Below are 17,434 nucleotides of genomic sequence, written 5' to 3' on the forward strand. Positions count from 1 at the left end.
ATGCTCTCTCTCTCTCCACTCTCACGCTCTCTCTTCTTCCCGTGCGCTCTCTCTCTCTCTGACACTCTCTCTCCACTCTCTCTCTACTCTCTCTGACGCTCACTCTGCACTCTCCTCTCTCTCCTCTCTCTCACACAGCTCCCCCCCCCTCTCTCTCTCTGACGCTCACTCTGCACTCTCCTCTCTCTCCACTCTCTCCTCTCTCTCTCTCACACAGCTCTCCCCCCTCTCTCTCTCTCTGACGCTCTCTCTCACACAGCTCCCTGTGCCGTCATTCAGCCGGGATCTCGGCTGAATCACGGGGACCGCACCCGGCAACTCCCCCGTAGAGAGACACACAGCCAAAGATCCCCCGTGTAGCCTCAATAGACTGCTGGGGCAAGTGCTGCTGGCGGACACTTACGAAGGCCGGCACGGCACACGAGGGGAGTGGCGTGGGCTGTTGACCAGCACACCACGCCCCGGGGCCGCCTTTGTCTTCATTTAAGGCTGAGTCGACCTAGGCGTGGCCCAGGACCGGCTAATATATTCACCAGTTGTATCGGTCGTCAGCTGGAATACAACTACTGTACGAATAATATTTTTGTTGCTACGATTTGTGCGACATACGGAGTCTTTGGTGGGAACGTCGCCTGTTAAATATGATTAATTTTAAGGCGGTGTTACAACACCCGGAGGCAGCCACAGACATGCAACATCCTTGCATTTCCCTAAATACAAAAAGACAAAGATCCCCCATATAGCCTTAACAGACTGTAGGGGGCAAGTGCTGTGAGCGAGCACCTATGAAGGCCGGAACGGTACACGAGGTGGTGGGTGGCCAGCATCACGCCCGGACGTCTTTGTCTCCCTTGCGGAAATGCTTACATATCGCACCAGGTACTCATTTGAGGCCGAGTCGACCTAGGGGAGGTCCAGGACAGATACTCGTCACCGGTGTTGGCCGTAAACGGGATTCGAACTCGGGTCACCGGGTTCGGAGCGCAGCGCGCTAACCGCTGCACCACCGCTCCCCACGTGTACAAAAATAATACAGTACAGTAGATCCATACGCAGACATACATCCATAGACATGCACTCCTATGCCGCCCGTACACACAACAACAACAACCGCCTTTCCGCTATTGACGACGACGTCATCACGGCGCTTGTGCCAGGCTAGGTGCACCTTGAGGCCACGTGCGGTGTGAAAGGCTCTCCGGCACGAGGTCACGCGATACAGACCCAGCCAGGTATTTCTGGTTGACCTTCACTTGAGATGACCGCCAGATGCCCCACCTGTGCTCCAGACTGTGCCAAATTTGTCGCGTTTTAACCGCCCCGGTCGCTCCGCTCGTTGTTGTGAGCTTCGTTCCTTTAGCCCTCTATTATACCCCATTACCACACACCACACCCTCTGAATAATCCATGCACGGCCCCCACTCACTCACTGAACGTTGCACGCACACACACACACTGGTTAAGCCGGTGTCATATTACCCTGTTCAATTATTGAAGGCGCCAGCCATCTCGCTCCCCGCCACAGAAAATGAAGACCACGACGCTCACTGTATCATCTCCGAAAATAATTTATATCGTCGTGGAAAATATACACGATAAGTATGATTCCCATAGCTATAGCCCTCCAACACATTTTTTTTAATGTATAGTTTTTTTTTTAAAACAGCACGTCCCATTAACCTTCTGGAAGTGCGTAATTTCAGCAAGAAAGCCAAACTCTGGACCGGGTTTGAACATTCAGGCATCTTCTCATCGCCGCGTGAGACGGGCGGTGGTGATGTGGCCCTCGTCGTTTTGCAGAGACTCCACGGTTCGAATTACAGCGGCGGCCCCCTGGTTAATACCTGCGGTCGTATTAACCGTGAGCACGCCGCCGCCATATACGCAAACAATGCTGAAAATGTAATCGTAAATGACTCAATTATTCAACATGGCAAACCTCGCCAACACGACTGCAAAAATGTTGCAGGACCCTCCTGACAACATGAAAGAACCTCTCTGTGGGGTGCACGTGGTAGACATTCAGAACCAAGTACAGGGGCTCCTCTAGTTACGAACGAGTTAGGTTCCAGAGGTCTGTTCGTAAGTCGATTTGTTCGAAAGTCCAACTGTACTCCTGTTGATTCCAAACATGTTGTACGCCGTGTACACTAAACACGGTGAATGGTATTAACACGTTCCTTCGGAGTGGGCAGGTAGGAACTTGGTTGGACAGCGCATTCGTGCACGACAGACAGACAAATAATCCCTGGTGGGCAGTGTGGAACCTGTTGTTCCTACCTGTATACAAGATAACTTGACTTGAGGTAGCCAGGCAGACAGCCAGGTAGCCAGCCCCCTTAACTATCGGCCCCTCCCCCTTGCTTAAGCACCTCCCCTTACCCCCCTCCCTTAGGCCCCTCCCCTGGCCACCCCCCCATATCCTCAGGCACCTCCCCTGACCCCACTTCCCTTAGGCCCCTCCCCTGACCACCCCCCATATCCTTAGGCCCCTCCCCTGACCCCCCCTCCCTTAGGCCCCTCCTCTGATCCCCCCCTCAGGCCCCTCTCCTGACTCCCCCCTTCCTTAGGCCCCTCCCCTGACCCTCCTCCCTTAGGCACCTCCCCTCTCCGTACCCGGCAGTAGGTCTCCACCAATCAAAAATCTGTTTGTAAGGTCTCCACCAATCAAAGAGCTGTGTGTATTATATATTTATTTATGCACGACAGACATACAGACAGTCAGACAGACAGACAGCTAAATAATCCCTGGTGGGCAGTGTGGAACATTGTTCCTCCCTGTAAAATTTGGCATAATCTGCTGTGGACGTATATGTCACGGGTTATTCGTGTTCTGTAGATGTAGATGCCACTGCTTCTGTTCTGTAGATGTAGATGCCACTGCTTCTTCACGTTTTGCAGATGTAAATGCCACTGCTTCTTCATATTCTGTAGATGTAGATGCCACTGGTTCTTCATATTCTGTAGATGTAGATGCCACTGGTTCTTCATGTTCTGCAGATGTAGATGCCACTGGTTCTTCATGTTCTGCAGATGTAGATGCCACTGGTTCTTCATGTTCTGCAGATGTAGATGCCACTGGTTCTTCATGTTCTGCAGATGTAGATGCCACTGGTTCTTCATGTTCTGCAGATGTAGATGCCACTGGTTCTTCATGTTCTGCAGATGTAGATGCCACTGCTTCTTCATATTCTGCAGATGTAGATGCCACTGGTTCTTCATGTTCTGCAGATGTAGATGCCACTGGTTCTTCATGTTCTGCAGATGTAGATGCCACTGGTTCTTCATATTCTGCAGATGTAGATGCCACTGGTTCTTCACGTTCTGCAGATGTAGATGCCACTGCTTCTTCATGTTCTGCAGATGTAGATGCCACTGGTTCTTCATATTCTGCAGATGTAGATGCCGCTGGTTCATCATGTTCTGCAGATGTACCACCACCACCATCTATTGCGCGGTGGTTGAACTTACGACTCTCGGTCCGAACAGGCAATTGGACATACGGACCAGGTTTGTTCGTATCTTTGAAAGTTCGTAAGTCGAATGTTTGTAAGTCGGGGAGTCCCTGTAGAGCTGGGATATCCGATTATGTACTGGATTTCATTACTAAATCGATTATCAGTTCAATTGATCCACCAATCGGATGGCGCGAAAATAAGTTACAAAAATACAAGTCCCACCTCTATTCCCATATGTGCTGCTGTATATACACACAGATTCCATAGGCCCGCAGACCCATATAGCCTTAGACACATAGACGTACTGTACATACAGATGCATAGACTTACATAAAGACGGTAGGCTTACATAAACAACCATCATCACATACTACCCATACACTGTACCGACATAACCTGATAAATAAACTGACTTGCATAACTTTACGTAGGAACTCGTAGGCTTATGTAAAATCACGTTTAAACACAGACTTACATAACCAGTGTTATTAACGAATGTGTTGAGCGTTTGTCATTTTGCGCCGCTGCCAACACAGCAGCGTCGCCAAATCATGTTTTGATTAGATACGCTTGCATACACACCCACAGCCTCACGAAGAGACTCATAGACTTACACACGGACCCATAGACTCGCATCGAGACCCATTGATTTACACAGGGACCCATAGACTCACACAGAGCCATTGATACTCTTAGATTTTTGTTCGGTAAAGTCACGTAGGTAAAAATAAAAATAAAAAATAAAAATATCATAGAATCATATTTCTATTTTTTATTTTTACCTACATGACTTTACCGAAAAAAATCTAAGAGTATGAATCCTTGCAGTCACGAAAGCTTCAAATCTAGAAAGAGCCATTGATTTAGAACAGGAACCCATAGACTCGCATAGAGACCCGTTGATTTACACAGGGACCCATAGACTCGCACAGAGACCCATTGATTTACACAGGGACCCATAGACTCGCATAGAGACCCATTGATTTACACAGGGACCCATAGACTCGCATAGAGACCCATTGATTTACACAGGGACCCATAGACTCGCATAGACCCATTGATTTACACAGGGACCCATAGACTCGCATAGAGACCCATTGATTTACACAGGGACCCATAGACTCGCACAGAGACCCATTGATTTACACAGGGACCCATAGACTCGCATAGAGACCCATTGATTTACACAGGGACCCATAGACTCACACAGAGAGCCATTGATACTCTTAGTTTTTTGTTCGGTAAAGTCACGTAGGTAAAAATAAAAATAAATAATAAAAATATCATAGAATCATATTTCTCTTTTTTATTTTTACCTACATGACTTTACCGAAAAAAATCTAAGAGTATGAATCCTTGCAGTCACGAAAGCTTCAAATCTAGAAAGAGCCATTGATTTAGAACAGGAACCCATAGACTCGCATAGAGACCCGTTGATTTACACAGGGACCCATAGACTCGCACAGAGACTCATTGATTTACACAGGGACCCATAGACTCGCATAGAGACCCATTGATTTACACAGGAACCCATAGACTCGCACAGAGACCCATTGATTTACACAGGGACCCATAGACTCGCATAGAGACCCATTGATTTACACAGGGACCCATAGACTCGCATAGAGACCCATTGATTTACACAGGGACCCATAGACTCGCATAGACCCATTGATTTACACAGGGACCCATAGACTCGCACAGAGACCCATTGATTTACACAGGGACCCATAGACTCGCATAGAGACCCATTGATTTACACAGGGACCCATAGACTCGCACAGAGACCCATTGATTTACACAGGGACCCATAGACTCGCATAGACCCATTGATTTACACAGGGACCCATAGACTCGCATAGAGACCCATTGATTTACACAGGGACCCATAGACTCGCACAGAGACCCATTGATTTACACAGGGACCCATAGACTCGCATAGAGACCCATTGATTTACACAGGGACCCATAGACTCACACAGAGAGCCATTGATTTACACAGGGACCCATAGACTCACACAGAGAGCCATTGATACTCTTAGATTTTTTTCGGTAAAGTCACGTAGGTAAAAATAAAAATAAATAATAAAAATATCATAGAATCATATTTCTATTTTTTATTTTTACCTACATGACTTTACCGAAAAAATCTAAGAGTATGAATCATTGCAGTCACGAAAGCTTCAAATCTAGAAAGAGAGCCATTGATTTAAAACAGGGATCCATAAACTCGTAAAGAGATCCATTGATTTACACAGGGACCCATAGACTCGAATAGAGACCCATATATTCGCATAGAGACCCATTGATTTACACAGGGACCGATAGACTCGCATTGACCATAGACCTGCACAGTGCTGCGGAATGGAGGATCGCATGAGAATCTGAAAGTCACCAACATTTTTTTTTCAACGAGCCCCTCACTGCGCAGACAACCACGGCTCTAATATACGATCTACTCATCCCTGGCTATAAATATGCATCATCTTTGTACTAAATTTCGATTAAAAGCTTTCGTGTCTGCAGGGATTCATCTTCTTGGTTCTTTCGGTAAAGTCACGTAGAATGGAAAGGATAAAATAATAAAATAAAACATAATAAAATAATTCTCACGATGTTTCGGCCACAACGCAAGCAGCCGTCCTCCGGTGAAGACCAGGTCTGTCGGGGAGACAGCGTCTGAGGACGGCTGCTTGCGTTGTGGCCGAAACGTCGTGAGAATAATTTTATAATGTTTTATTTTTTTATTTTTTTATTTCCATTCTACGTGACTTTACCGAAAGAACCAAGAAGGCGTCTTTGTACTGTCCGCCTTTCGGCGTTGCTCTCCGGTCTCATCCTGGTGAGACTGGGCCATAAAGAAGGCCGTCTCTAGCTAGGGCCAATCAGTTTCAAAGATAATGCCATATATCACCAGAGCGTGTGTGCGTGTTCACCACAAGTGCGTGTGGCTAATGCAGACAGGATGCATACTCTTTGGTTCTTTCGGTAAAATCACGTAGATTGAAAAAAAAAAGAATTATTTATTTTCATTTTATTATTTTTTATAAAAAAAAATATTTCTTTTATTTTTCATCTACGTGACTTTACCGAAAGAACCAAAGAGTATGGACCCTTGCAGTCACGAAAACTTCAAATCCAGACAGGATTCCTTGGAAAAAAGGATTCCGTTTGCCGTTTTAACATCTTAACACCTCACGGTTTATTGGCAGAAAGGGTAAAACCTGTTGTTAAACCGCGGCTCAAGTTCAAGTTCATTTATTAGGTATAGCCCTGTGAGCCATTCGGCTCTTGAATCGGGTGCAACCGCAACAAACAAAACACAAAAACATAAACAAGAAAACATCTTAAAGTGAATATGTGACTAAGTGCAAACACAGAAAATCCAATTAAAGACAGCAAAATATTGCAGAAAAACCACCGTACACCAACGCTGTGTGCAAAAATCCCAGTGGGATGCAAGTCAAACAACCAACAACAACCACAAGACAACTTAGATTAAGGCCATCAGTCTTACTCCGTACTACAACAAACATGGCTAAACGAATCAACTTTTCGAAATCACGGCCCTGCAGTTGTCCGACCCCGGACACAAATACAAACGTCGTTGTCGCGTCCACGCGTTCACCCAGGAAAGCCTCGAGTAGCTCCGGGTGGTTCCTGCCAAGCTTCTGCTGCGTCAGGAGCCGCCGACGTCGCCGCTTCTCTGTGCGATCCAGAGGTCGCAAACGGGTTTTGATTCCTTACCCGTACCCGTACCCGGCCGCACCAGGGTCGCAAATGGGTACCCGTACCCGGCCGTTCCCTACCCCTACCATACCCGAAATGAGTGACAAACGGTTACTCACCAGTGACTCACGGCCTACCCGTACCCGTACCCGGCCGCACCAGGGTCGCAAACGGGTATCGGGTAGGGTACGGGTATCGGGTACCCGGTTGCGACCTCTGGTGTGACCCCAGTAGAGTCCTGCGCAGGGCACTTTAGAGCATTGGGATTGGGGTCTGTTACCTCGTGGTACACGCAAGGAGGTCATTGGCTTCGAGTCAGACCCTGACGCCTGTATATTTGGAGTTTGCGTGTTCTGCCCGTGGTCGCGACGACTTTTATTCGGGTCCTCCTCCGGTTGTTTTCCTCCTCCACATTTCAAAACACGCTTTTGGAGTATTTGGGTGATATCAAGGCCGTAATTATAATATATATTTCGGACACATCCCCACCCCCCCAATATTAAAATATGCTCAAAATGTCCCCCCCCCCCCAATATATTGCTATAGAATATATTTTCTGTTTATATGATTGTGGTTATGGTTGTACTTTATTAATCCCTAAACTCTGCCATTGCATACAATGAAACAAGAAAAGGTAAAAAAAAGAAAAACAGAGCAATGTAACACTTAGACATTGTAAAAAAAAAAGTCCATCCTATGTTAGTGAATTTTTTAATATTTTAGGCAGGAAATTCGTTTTCAAATGTACATTTTTTTTCAGGGGGGGGGCCCCCAGACCCTCTTGAAGATTTAGCCCCCCCCCCCAATCTTGACCCCATGGCGACGGCGTTGGGTGCTGTACATTTCCACGTGGTGACTTCGTTGAGCTATCATTTGTGGCCATATCGCTTCTGAAAAAGCTATACATAGCTCAATGGGCCTTGCCTGGCAAAATAAAAGTGGTTTAGTTTACATTGCGTGTGTGGTTTTTTTTGTTCGCTATCAAAGGAACCAGAGGAGAACGCAGAAAAAATTAACCCGTAAAAACAAAGTTTTTCTCTATAAATCCTTAATATGCGTGGCATCGGTTTTATTTTATTATTCATTTATGTTTTTCTTGAGTAAGAGTTTCATTTTTATCACATTGGTATTTTAAATTAAATATGAAAAAAAAATCCTAAAAAGTGGAAATTTTTTGAAAAACATTTTCACGAAAATAAAATGTCACGCACAACGAGTCTGTGTGCAAAATGTCAGCTCGATTGGATCACGGGAAGTGGGTTAAAAAACGACCGAAATATTTGCACGGTCGTAAGCGCGCAAGCAAGCAAGTGAACTTAATATAAAGGATTTAAAAAGACGAGCAAAACATACAAACTCCACGCGGAAAGGCACCCCCACTCGGGCATCGAACCCAGGATAATCAATCCCAGGCAGAATTGCTACCACTTCGCCACCCTGTCAACAAGAAGCCACCACACCAGCCATGTTCTAGACTCCGCTGGATCAAGCTCCACCCAAACCATCGTCACCTCCCGAGTCGGCGCCGCGATGCGACAATTCCGTGTTGCGTCGTGTAGGCGACGATGCCATCTCACAACAAGGCATCCGCGCACCGTTGGGAAGAAGACCTCTCACCGCAGTGAATAACCGCATCGGTTTCACCAGCGGATGCGCTCTTTGAGTCCGTTGTAGCGTGGTGGTTGGTAGCGCTGTTGCGCATCAGTCTACATGCTTGGCGATACTGGTAGGAACCCACTGGTTCCACCAGCCCACCAGAGGATTATTGTGTCCGTCCATCGTGCAGGGAGGGGCTGGGTGGGGCTGGTCACCCCGTGGTGCCCTTATAAAACTCAACGTTTAACCTACTCACGCCGGCTTGTGCCCGCCCTCACAGTCGGCCATATTTGCGGAATACACCACGCCGCCGTTGACCCTGGCCATTGACCGAGCAACCCAACGTTCCTACCAGCTCCCTCCGCAGGAATGAGTTCTTTGGCTTTGGTTCTTATCAACGTGCCTTCCATCTCAAACAGAATAGAATATACCACCGCCTTCATCCAATCTGGCCGTATCCATGGTGATGGGTAACAGCGCCGATAGCGCCAAGCGGAGGATCATTTGTTTGCCGTTTTGTTCCGCACTGCGGGAAACTCTGCGGTGGCTTCACGGCACACTCGCTCCATCCAGTCTTCCATTCAGATTTAAAGTTAGCAGAAATTGCTCTTTTGAGAGGTTGAGATTAACAGTTCAAGGACGAGGGTTTAACCTTTTACTTCTTTAGCACTTTCATGAATGTACCTATTTAACTTCTTTCGCACCGTACGGAGCCAACCGTGCTGCGTCGGAGGTGCGGTGGAAGGACAACAAACTAAACACACACAAAGCAGCTCTAAAGAAACAAAGTTTTCAATCTCGAAAATGGTTCGTGTCTTTGCCCTACACCAACCAGATCGTTCATCCAGTGCCAGTTATGCCCCCCGCCCCCCCCATCTGTACACCATCCGCACGACTCAAGCCCCGTCATCTTTGGCTCGGCTCTCTCCAAGCTGGCTCATCCGTGTTGATTCATGTGCGGCTACCCAACTATTGCGGGGCTTACGAGTTAGCACGAGGGACACTAAATTAGAACCGCACACCGAGTACAAATACATTAGCTGGCACGGAGCCCACACAACCCCACACACCCGTGCCGAGTGGCACAGCAGTGCCAGTGTGCCCTGGTGGTGCTCGGACATGTATCATTTTTCACCTATTCTCATAAACATTGGTCAAGTGATGCATCCAAACTGAGAAATAAACACTCGTTTTCTGGAACGAGAAATGTGCCAACTTGGAATCTCAAGTGGCTAACGTTTTCTTTTTTCTGAACGGACCCACCCTTGTGAATTTCTCCCCACCGGAAGTGCCGAGCTCACATCACAATCCGAATGATTCCTATGGGCAAAACACGCACCCAACCTGCTCCACTAAAAATTTGCCCGCGAAACGAGAGTGAAACGCAAAACACGCGCGGGGTGCACGCATGCTCACATGGAGATTTTATTTTCCCTTTTACAAGACAAGACAAGCCCGGGCACGTCGGCAGCACAGTGCAGATGAAGCAAAGGGAAGGGAGGAAGGGTTGAAGGGGGGGGGGAGACGAAGGGGAGGTGAACTCAGGTGCGGGGAAGTGAGCGGAGGAACTTAAGTAGAGAGAATAAATACACTGCAGCAGCACAGCAAACACACACACACACAGCCCACAGCCGCCGCCACCACCAACCACCGTACACACACAAAATCTTCAAGTGTATAACTAAGACAAAAAGCACAATGTGGCTTTTTCTTCCGAAATCCCGAGTTACAGCCAAGTTTTTTACGTGTCATCCGTTACGTAAGCCCGCCGCCGTTGCAGCGCTGGGATAACGAGATGTGGCCGACCACCGCCGGGTTAACCGGAGTGGAGGTTAACCGCCGCGGGGTTAACCACCGCGGGGTTAACTGCCTGTGTGGCAACGTTTGTCTCAACTACACGGGGCGCAGGTGCTGGAACCACCACCATGAAGAAAAGGAGAGACGACAACATTGACAGTGACGATGCCCCGAAGGAGAACGCGTTTTTCTTTGGGAGATGCGTCTTGGTTTTTGTGAGTATACTTTTATACTATTACGCATATATATTGGTGGCAGAAAATATATAGATTCTTGGTTCACGAAGGCAAATTTAAAAAGCATGTCTATTATGCAGGAGAACAATCACCTGCTTATATTGCCGTCCTGTGGTTGTACGTGTCGGAAAAAAAAACTTAAGCCACAAAGCAGCGCTCGCCGTGTTTGGAATGAGCTCACATTTAACATTTTTATTTCAAGCTGTGCACACATTAAAGTACTTCTCATAACTTTGCCGTTTCCAGGATTCACAAGAGAGAGCGAGCAAAATATCGTGGCCAACACCGGCCTAAGTGCTTGCGCGATACAGTAGATTAACGTTTGCAAGGGCCACATATGGATATACATATATACGCACGCACACACACGAACACGCACGCAAAGCGGTAGCGGCGGCGGCAGCGACAGAGCCGCTGCGTGGGACTCATCTCAAGTCAAACGTTTGTCTTGAACATCGAGGAGACAAGACCTCCTCTTCCTGGTTATGTCTGCCGAGAACAGCGCGGCCTTCCGCACGCAGAGTGCTACCATCGGGAGCGACACTCGCAACACGCGCGTGGTCCCACAGCAAATCGTGAATTTTTCCATCAACCCGCCGTCCCAGTCCCGCCTATGAATGTCCGCGTCTGTGAACGCTCGCGCAGCCCGTTTGCTGATCCACTGCTGGACAAGCGCCTCCGGGTCGCGAAGGTCCCTCGCCCGTGATCCGACCACCGATGGTTCGGGTTGGGGAAAGAATAACGGGGATGTTGGTGCACTGCCATCTGTTGGCCAAAAACCCCTGTTGCACGATGGTCAACCATGCAAAACGCAACCCGGGCTCTACCCGGCTTGGTCGAGCAGGACTCGGGCGCATTCCGGCCGATTTGGTCATAGGCTATGAGTATTCAGTAAGCCAGGTTTTTTACATTTTGCCATCGTTGTAAAGCACCTAGCCTAAAAACTAACCAGAGGAAATATCGTGTTACTATTTTGCGTGCGCGCAAGTTCCGTTCGAAACATGCGGACGTAATTAGTAAGGTCCTTACACGTGTGCGTCCCACGTCCGACAGATTTTGCCAGTTCATGCTACGCGGTACAGAATTAATATTCTCACAGCTGCTTGTCGGCATTAGAGTCGGCGTCGATTGTCCATTACTTTTGGCTGCTCACAGCGAGCACACATTGGTTGGTTGTGGTTCTTTTTTTTTGGGAAATTACAGAAACGTGACCAAGATCTCAGAGCACTGAATGGTAAGTGCTCTGATAAAACGATAAAGCTGAGCAATTAAATTATTGGACAGTCCCGTTCGGCACCCGATGAAAGCACTCTGATGGAACGAAAAATATCAAAGGACTCGAAAAAACAAAATATTAAACCGAAAAAAAAATCCAGACAAAAACACACAGGAAAAACCATCCACGTAGTCATTTTGCCAACCGGCCCTGGAGTGTACTTGGTCCCCGGTTTAGCATGCGTCGTCATTTTCTACCCCCCAGCTCTCCTTGGCGCCCCCTCGCTCGCCTGCCGCCCTCTGTCGCGCTCGCTTGGCCGCCCCGCTCTATGTGACCTTGATGACGCGCATCATGTTCGTGTAGCCGGAGCCCGGGCGCCAGCCCGTCACGACGATCACCACGTCGTCCTGCTTGAAGAAGCCGCGGCACTTGCCTGCCGACGAAAACAACGGAGACAAAGCCGTTAACACCATCTCGCGGGGAGAAACGCGACAATCCCATCGATTCTCCGTAGACGGGGAGTGCAAGAAGAGTGAGAGGAACGAGAGGAGGTGGAGAAGGGAGGGAGTCGGGGTGACTTCCTAACAAGCCCGCTAAGCCCGAGTGCCGAAGCGAGCCTCACCGACTTCCATGGCGAGGTTGACGCGCAGGTCCACATCCTCGGCCCACACGTCGTTGACCGGCTCGCGGCACAGCACGGGGAAGATGCCGCGGTAGAGGTGCGCCTGGCGCGCGGTCTGGCCGCAGCGCGTCACCGCGATGATGGGCGCGCGCGGGCGGTACTTGGAGAGCAGGTGAGCCGAGCTGCACGCGCCACAACGGATCGATCGTCTCAGCCGGAGGGAGGGCGGCCCACACCGTCACGACACACACCATGTCCCCAGTACCTCGCCACGGACCGTGTTTAACCAGGCACGTGCCACACTCCACACGTTAGTTTACCGGGGAGCCGGAAGGAGAGATAAAATGCCATGCGCTATTGCTAGCATTGTCACGAAATTCCATAACCAGCACAACCACGACCGCATCAACCACCAGCAGCGCCACCACTACCAGCACCACCACACTAGTGCCACTTCGACTAGCAGCACAACTACAACCAGCACGACCTCCGCCGTTGTCGTTATCATCAACGCCGTCCCACCACCGCCTCCGTCACAATCATCACCGGCACCAGCACCACCACCACCACTCACCGTCCGGACTTGGTGAGCACGATGATGGCGCCAGCGGAGCACTTGAAGGAGGCCTCGACGGTGCCGATGGCGGTGGTCTCGGTGGGGTCGCTGGTGATGCCCGACAGCCGCCGCAGCTCCTCAAACAGCTGGCGGTGGTACATCGCCGCCTCCGCCTCCCGGGCAATCTACAGCAACACCAGATTGTTGGGGTAAGTGCTGTTAGCGAGCACCTATGGAAGGCCGGTACGGCACACGAGGGCGTGGGTGGCCAACACCACGCCAGGCCGCCTTTGTCTCCCGAGTAGCGATGTTTACACACCGCACCAGGTACTCATTTGAGGCCGAGTCGACCTAGGGGAGACCCAGGACCAGTTAAGAGAATCGTCACTGGTGTTGGCCGTGAGCAGAAATCAAACTTGGGTACGCCAGGCATCATAGCGCAGCGCGCTGACCATGACACTACCACTACCAACATCAACAACAACCGCCATTCGCCACTAAGTGGCGGTGACATCACCAGGGCGCTTGTGCCAGGCTCTGTGCACGTTAAGGCCACGTGAAGTGTCGAATGCCCACTGGCAGGAGGTCACGGGACCGACCCAAGTGCCATAGGTTGACTGACCGAGACGACTGGCCCGCTGCACCACCTGTGCCCCCTACCGTTCCAACACCCACGCTCACTCACTCACCGCGTGCTGCATGCGCACGGCCTCCAGGGGGTAGTCTCCCTTGGCCGTCTCCCCGCTCAGCATGATGCAGTCGGCGCCGTCCAGCACAGCGTTGGCCACGTCGCTGCTCTCCGCGCGCGTAGGCCGAGGCTTCTTGATCATGCTCTCCAGCATCTGCAGCAAACATCGCCGCCAAATCCATCAAGCGGCTGCTCGTAACTCGAGAGACGCAAACCAGAGCGAGGGGAGGACCTTTTTGCAAATACGTGCTTCGGCTCAACGGCCACCGCCTGGCAGAGGTCGCAACCGGGTACCCGATACCCGTACCCTACTCAATACCCGGCTACCCGTACCCAGCCGGGTACGGGTACCCGTTTGCGACCCTGGTGCGGCCGGGTACGGGTACAGGTAGACCGCGAGTCACTGGTGAGTAACCGTTTGTCACTCATTTCCCAACGTCTTGTCTCTTCTCACAATTCAAGTTCCTAGAATCAACCCACCCGCGCCTGCAACATGGCTTCATCCCAGAGGTCGCAATCAGGTACCCGATACCCGTACCCTACCCATACCCGGCCGGGTACGGGTAGGGTACGGGTACGGCCGGGTACGGGTACGGGTACCCGTTTGCGACCCTGGTGCGGCCGGGTACGGGTAAGGAATCAAAACCCGTTTGCGACCTCTGCCGCCTGGCCTAGGCCCAGGACCAGTTCGGATAATCGCCACTGGCACTGGCCCCATGAGCGGGAAGCGAAGTCCGGTCCGTCGGGTTCATCGCGCTGTGTGCCACCCCCGTGGCCCCTCCACCCCCGTGGCCCTCACCTGCGTGGCACAGATGACCGGCTTGCCCGCACGGTTGCAGCGTCCGATCATCATCTTCTGCGCGATGAACACCTTCTCCCCGGGAATCTCGATTCCCAGGTCCCCGCGAGCCACCATGATGCCGTCGCTCGCTTCCAGGATCTCCTCAAACCTGAAACGAGCCCAGGGGGAGGTTTACTTCGGGTCTCAGAACGACCACGTCAGGCACGCCGAGCCGCTGGCCGAGGTTCGCGGATCGAATTCCAATTTCGGCCACCGAACCGTGAACAATAAACTCTGTTTCCCTCATCGTAGGAAAGTTATGATTAATCATCCCACACAACGCAGGGTCAGAGGCGGTCATCCGCACCTCCGATTAGCAGGGTTGGCTTCGTCGGGGTGCAAAAAAAGTTCAACGTACATACACACACACACCCACAGAGGGCTGTACATGCACACGATCGTAAACACGACCGCGATTCGGCAAACGGCACACACCTGCGCACGCCCTCGTGGTTTTCAATCTTGCTGATGATCTTGATGTTCTTCCCCTTCTCCCCCAGCACGGCTCGCACCTAGGCGACAAGGTCGGACGTCGCCGCGATGAGTACGAGCGAGGGCGAGCGTCAGGCCTGTGGTCCCAGTAGTGCCAGGGTCGGCGTTAGACCAAGCGCGAGGGGCTAGGCACGGCGGGTGTCACGTCTAGCGTCAGGGTTAAGAGTGACCACTGGCGATTGACGGTCTGCGTCGGTTTTTCGACGCCAAGGTAAGAAGCAAGTGCCTGGTCTAGCCGAGTGCGAGACTGCGTTTAGCTACCACACCAAATTTAAGAGGCGCTGTGGTGAAGAGGTGTTAACTCCCTCACCTGGCATGCAGGTTGTGGGTTTGATCCCGACCCTGACGCCTGCTGTATACTTGGAGTTTGAATGTCTCTCCCCGTGGTCGGGTGCATTTTTCTCCGGGTACTCCGATTTTTTTCCCCTCCACATTTATAGTCCACAACATGCGTGATTAAGAGTATTTTGCTGCTGCTCTAAATTTCCACATGGAGAGATAAGCCACCGCTTCGTTGAGCTATCGTTTGCGATAACCAGGTCGCTTCTGAAAAAGAGCTACAGAGCTCAGATGGGTTTTACCTGGTAAAATAAAAAGTTTAGTTTATAGTTTAACTAACTTTACTACCCGGCTTCGCCCGAGACTTGGATTCACGACGCCCTGCCACCTTTGTCTCCCCAGTGGCGATGTTCACACACCACACCAGTTACTCGTTTGAGGCTGAGTCGACCTAGGGGAGGCCCAGGACTGGTTGAAATAATCTTCACCGGTGGTGGCCATGAGCGGGAATCAAACTCAGGTCGCCGGGTTTGTAGCGCAGCGCGCTGACCACTACACTACAATGCGTTACGCTTCCACATGCGCGGGTCACATGACATATTTGACGTCACAACTCACTTGCCGTGCAAAATGTATGCATTATTGCGCCCCCCCCCCCCCCCCCAAATAGCAAAGTCTATTTTTATAATTTTTGCATGGTGTACAGTCTGGAAAGTATCCACATGGCAAATTAGAAGTTTGTTGCATGTCAGGAAGTACGCTAAACATTTTGAACAGACACACATAATTACAAATTTCCCTTTTTTACATATATAGAGATAAGTGCAAAAGTCCGTGTCGGGCAGGCGGGCGGCGCCGGCAGACAAACCTCCTCGACGTCGGCAGCCTTGCGGATGAACGATGCGAACACCATGTCCACGCCCTGGTCCACGCCGAACTGCAGGTCCTGCACGTCCTTGGCGGAGACGGCGGGGAGGTCCACGGCGGCGCCGGGCAGGTTCACGCCCTTGCGGCTGCCCAGGATCCCCCCGTTCTCTACCTCCGTGATGACGTAGTCGTCGCCTGGGAGAGGGCGGAGGGGGCAGGGCGATGGGTGACCGATAGTGGCGGTGAGCACAGCTGCGACGGCGTTTCATTATCAATTTCGACCACGCTCCGGTTTCTATTTTTGTTGTTTTTCGCTCCAGTTTCTATTTGCTTGGGATGTTGCCTTTGCTATTTTGTGTTGTTGCTTTTGTCGTTCTGGTGACCCAGGTCACACAAGTTTGCAAATTAAATTCATCCTGGTCTGGATAACCAAATGGTAAAACCAAAAAATGTATGAACCACGATTTACCAGCCACTATGAATGAAATAGACAGGCCTTGATCCAGCAGCGGTTTAATAAGGTGCTGATGATAATTGCATGGCGTAACGGATCAACGTGGTGTCTATTTTATTTATTTATCTGCTATACCTGCGTCATAAATCAATCCACTGCTGGGTGAAGGCCTCCAAGTCTGTCGACAGGTCTTAATAGCCCTGTGATGCAACGATCAGACCTAAGCACTCGCACACGAGCCAATTTCAACGCTCCATCCCCCCGGTCGTCCCTACGCCGCAGACTGCCACTCCCGCCGTTGGTCTTGCCCAGCGACGGTACCGTGAACTTCACCCGCTCCATTCAATCGCGTTTAATTTGCCTGAGGTCAAAGCCCTTTCGTTGCTCTAAGCTGCAGCAAAACTGCCCCCCCCCCAGATCTTCGCGGAGAGGGGTTGTTGCCGTACATTGACCAGTCGACCCCCCCATGCATCATTGACACGTTGACAACCCCCCATTTACCAGTTTAACACGTAGGCTCACAGCGATGACATCATCTTTACTCTGTTTAAGACCGAAAACGGGAAGACTTGTTTCCCAATTATGGGAGAGAAAAAAAAAACA

At 50.5% G+C, this 17,434-nt stretch overlaps 1 protein-coding gene across 3 annotated transcripts in view; it reads right to left on the minus strand.

The window, feature by feature from the left end:
- Window positions 1–10,184: 10,184 nt before the first annotated feature.
- The window catches only part of LOC144949333 (pyruvate kinase PKM), a 37,241-nt gene continuing 29,991 nt past the window's right edge, over window positions 10,185–17,434 (minus strand). For all 3 annotated transcript variants that reach the window (XM_078879300.1, XM_078879299.1, XM_078879301.1), the window contains exons 6-12: window positions 16,379–16,572; window positions 15,175–15,251; window positions 14,698–14,848; window positions 13,900–14,052; window positions 13,229–13,395; window positions 12,655–12,836; window positions 10,185–12,465 (exon numbers count right to left, since the gene is read on the minus strand). In XM_078879300.1, the coding sequence (XP_078735426.1) occupies window positions 12,359–12,465; window positions 12,655–12,836; window positions 13,229–13,395; window positions 13,900–14,052; window positions 14,698–14,848; window positions 15,175–15,251; window positions 16,379–16,572 (1,031 nt within the window). In that variant the 3' untranslated portion in view covers window positions 10,185–12,358. The remainder of the gene's footprint in view (window positions 12,466–12,654; window positions 12,837–13,228; window positions 13,396–13,899; window positions 14,053–14,697; window positions 14,849–15,174; window positions 15,252–16,378; window positions 16,573–17,434) is intronic.

Source organism: Lampetra fluviatilis, chromosome 53 (genome assembly GCF_964198595.1).
Source record: "Lampetra fluviatilis chromosome 53, kcLamFluv1.1, whole genome shotgun sequence".
Lineage (NCBI taxonomy): Eukaryota > Metazoa > Chordata > Hyperoartia > Petromyzontiformes > Petromyzontidae > Lampetra > Lampetra fluviatilis.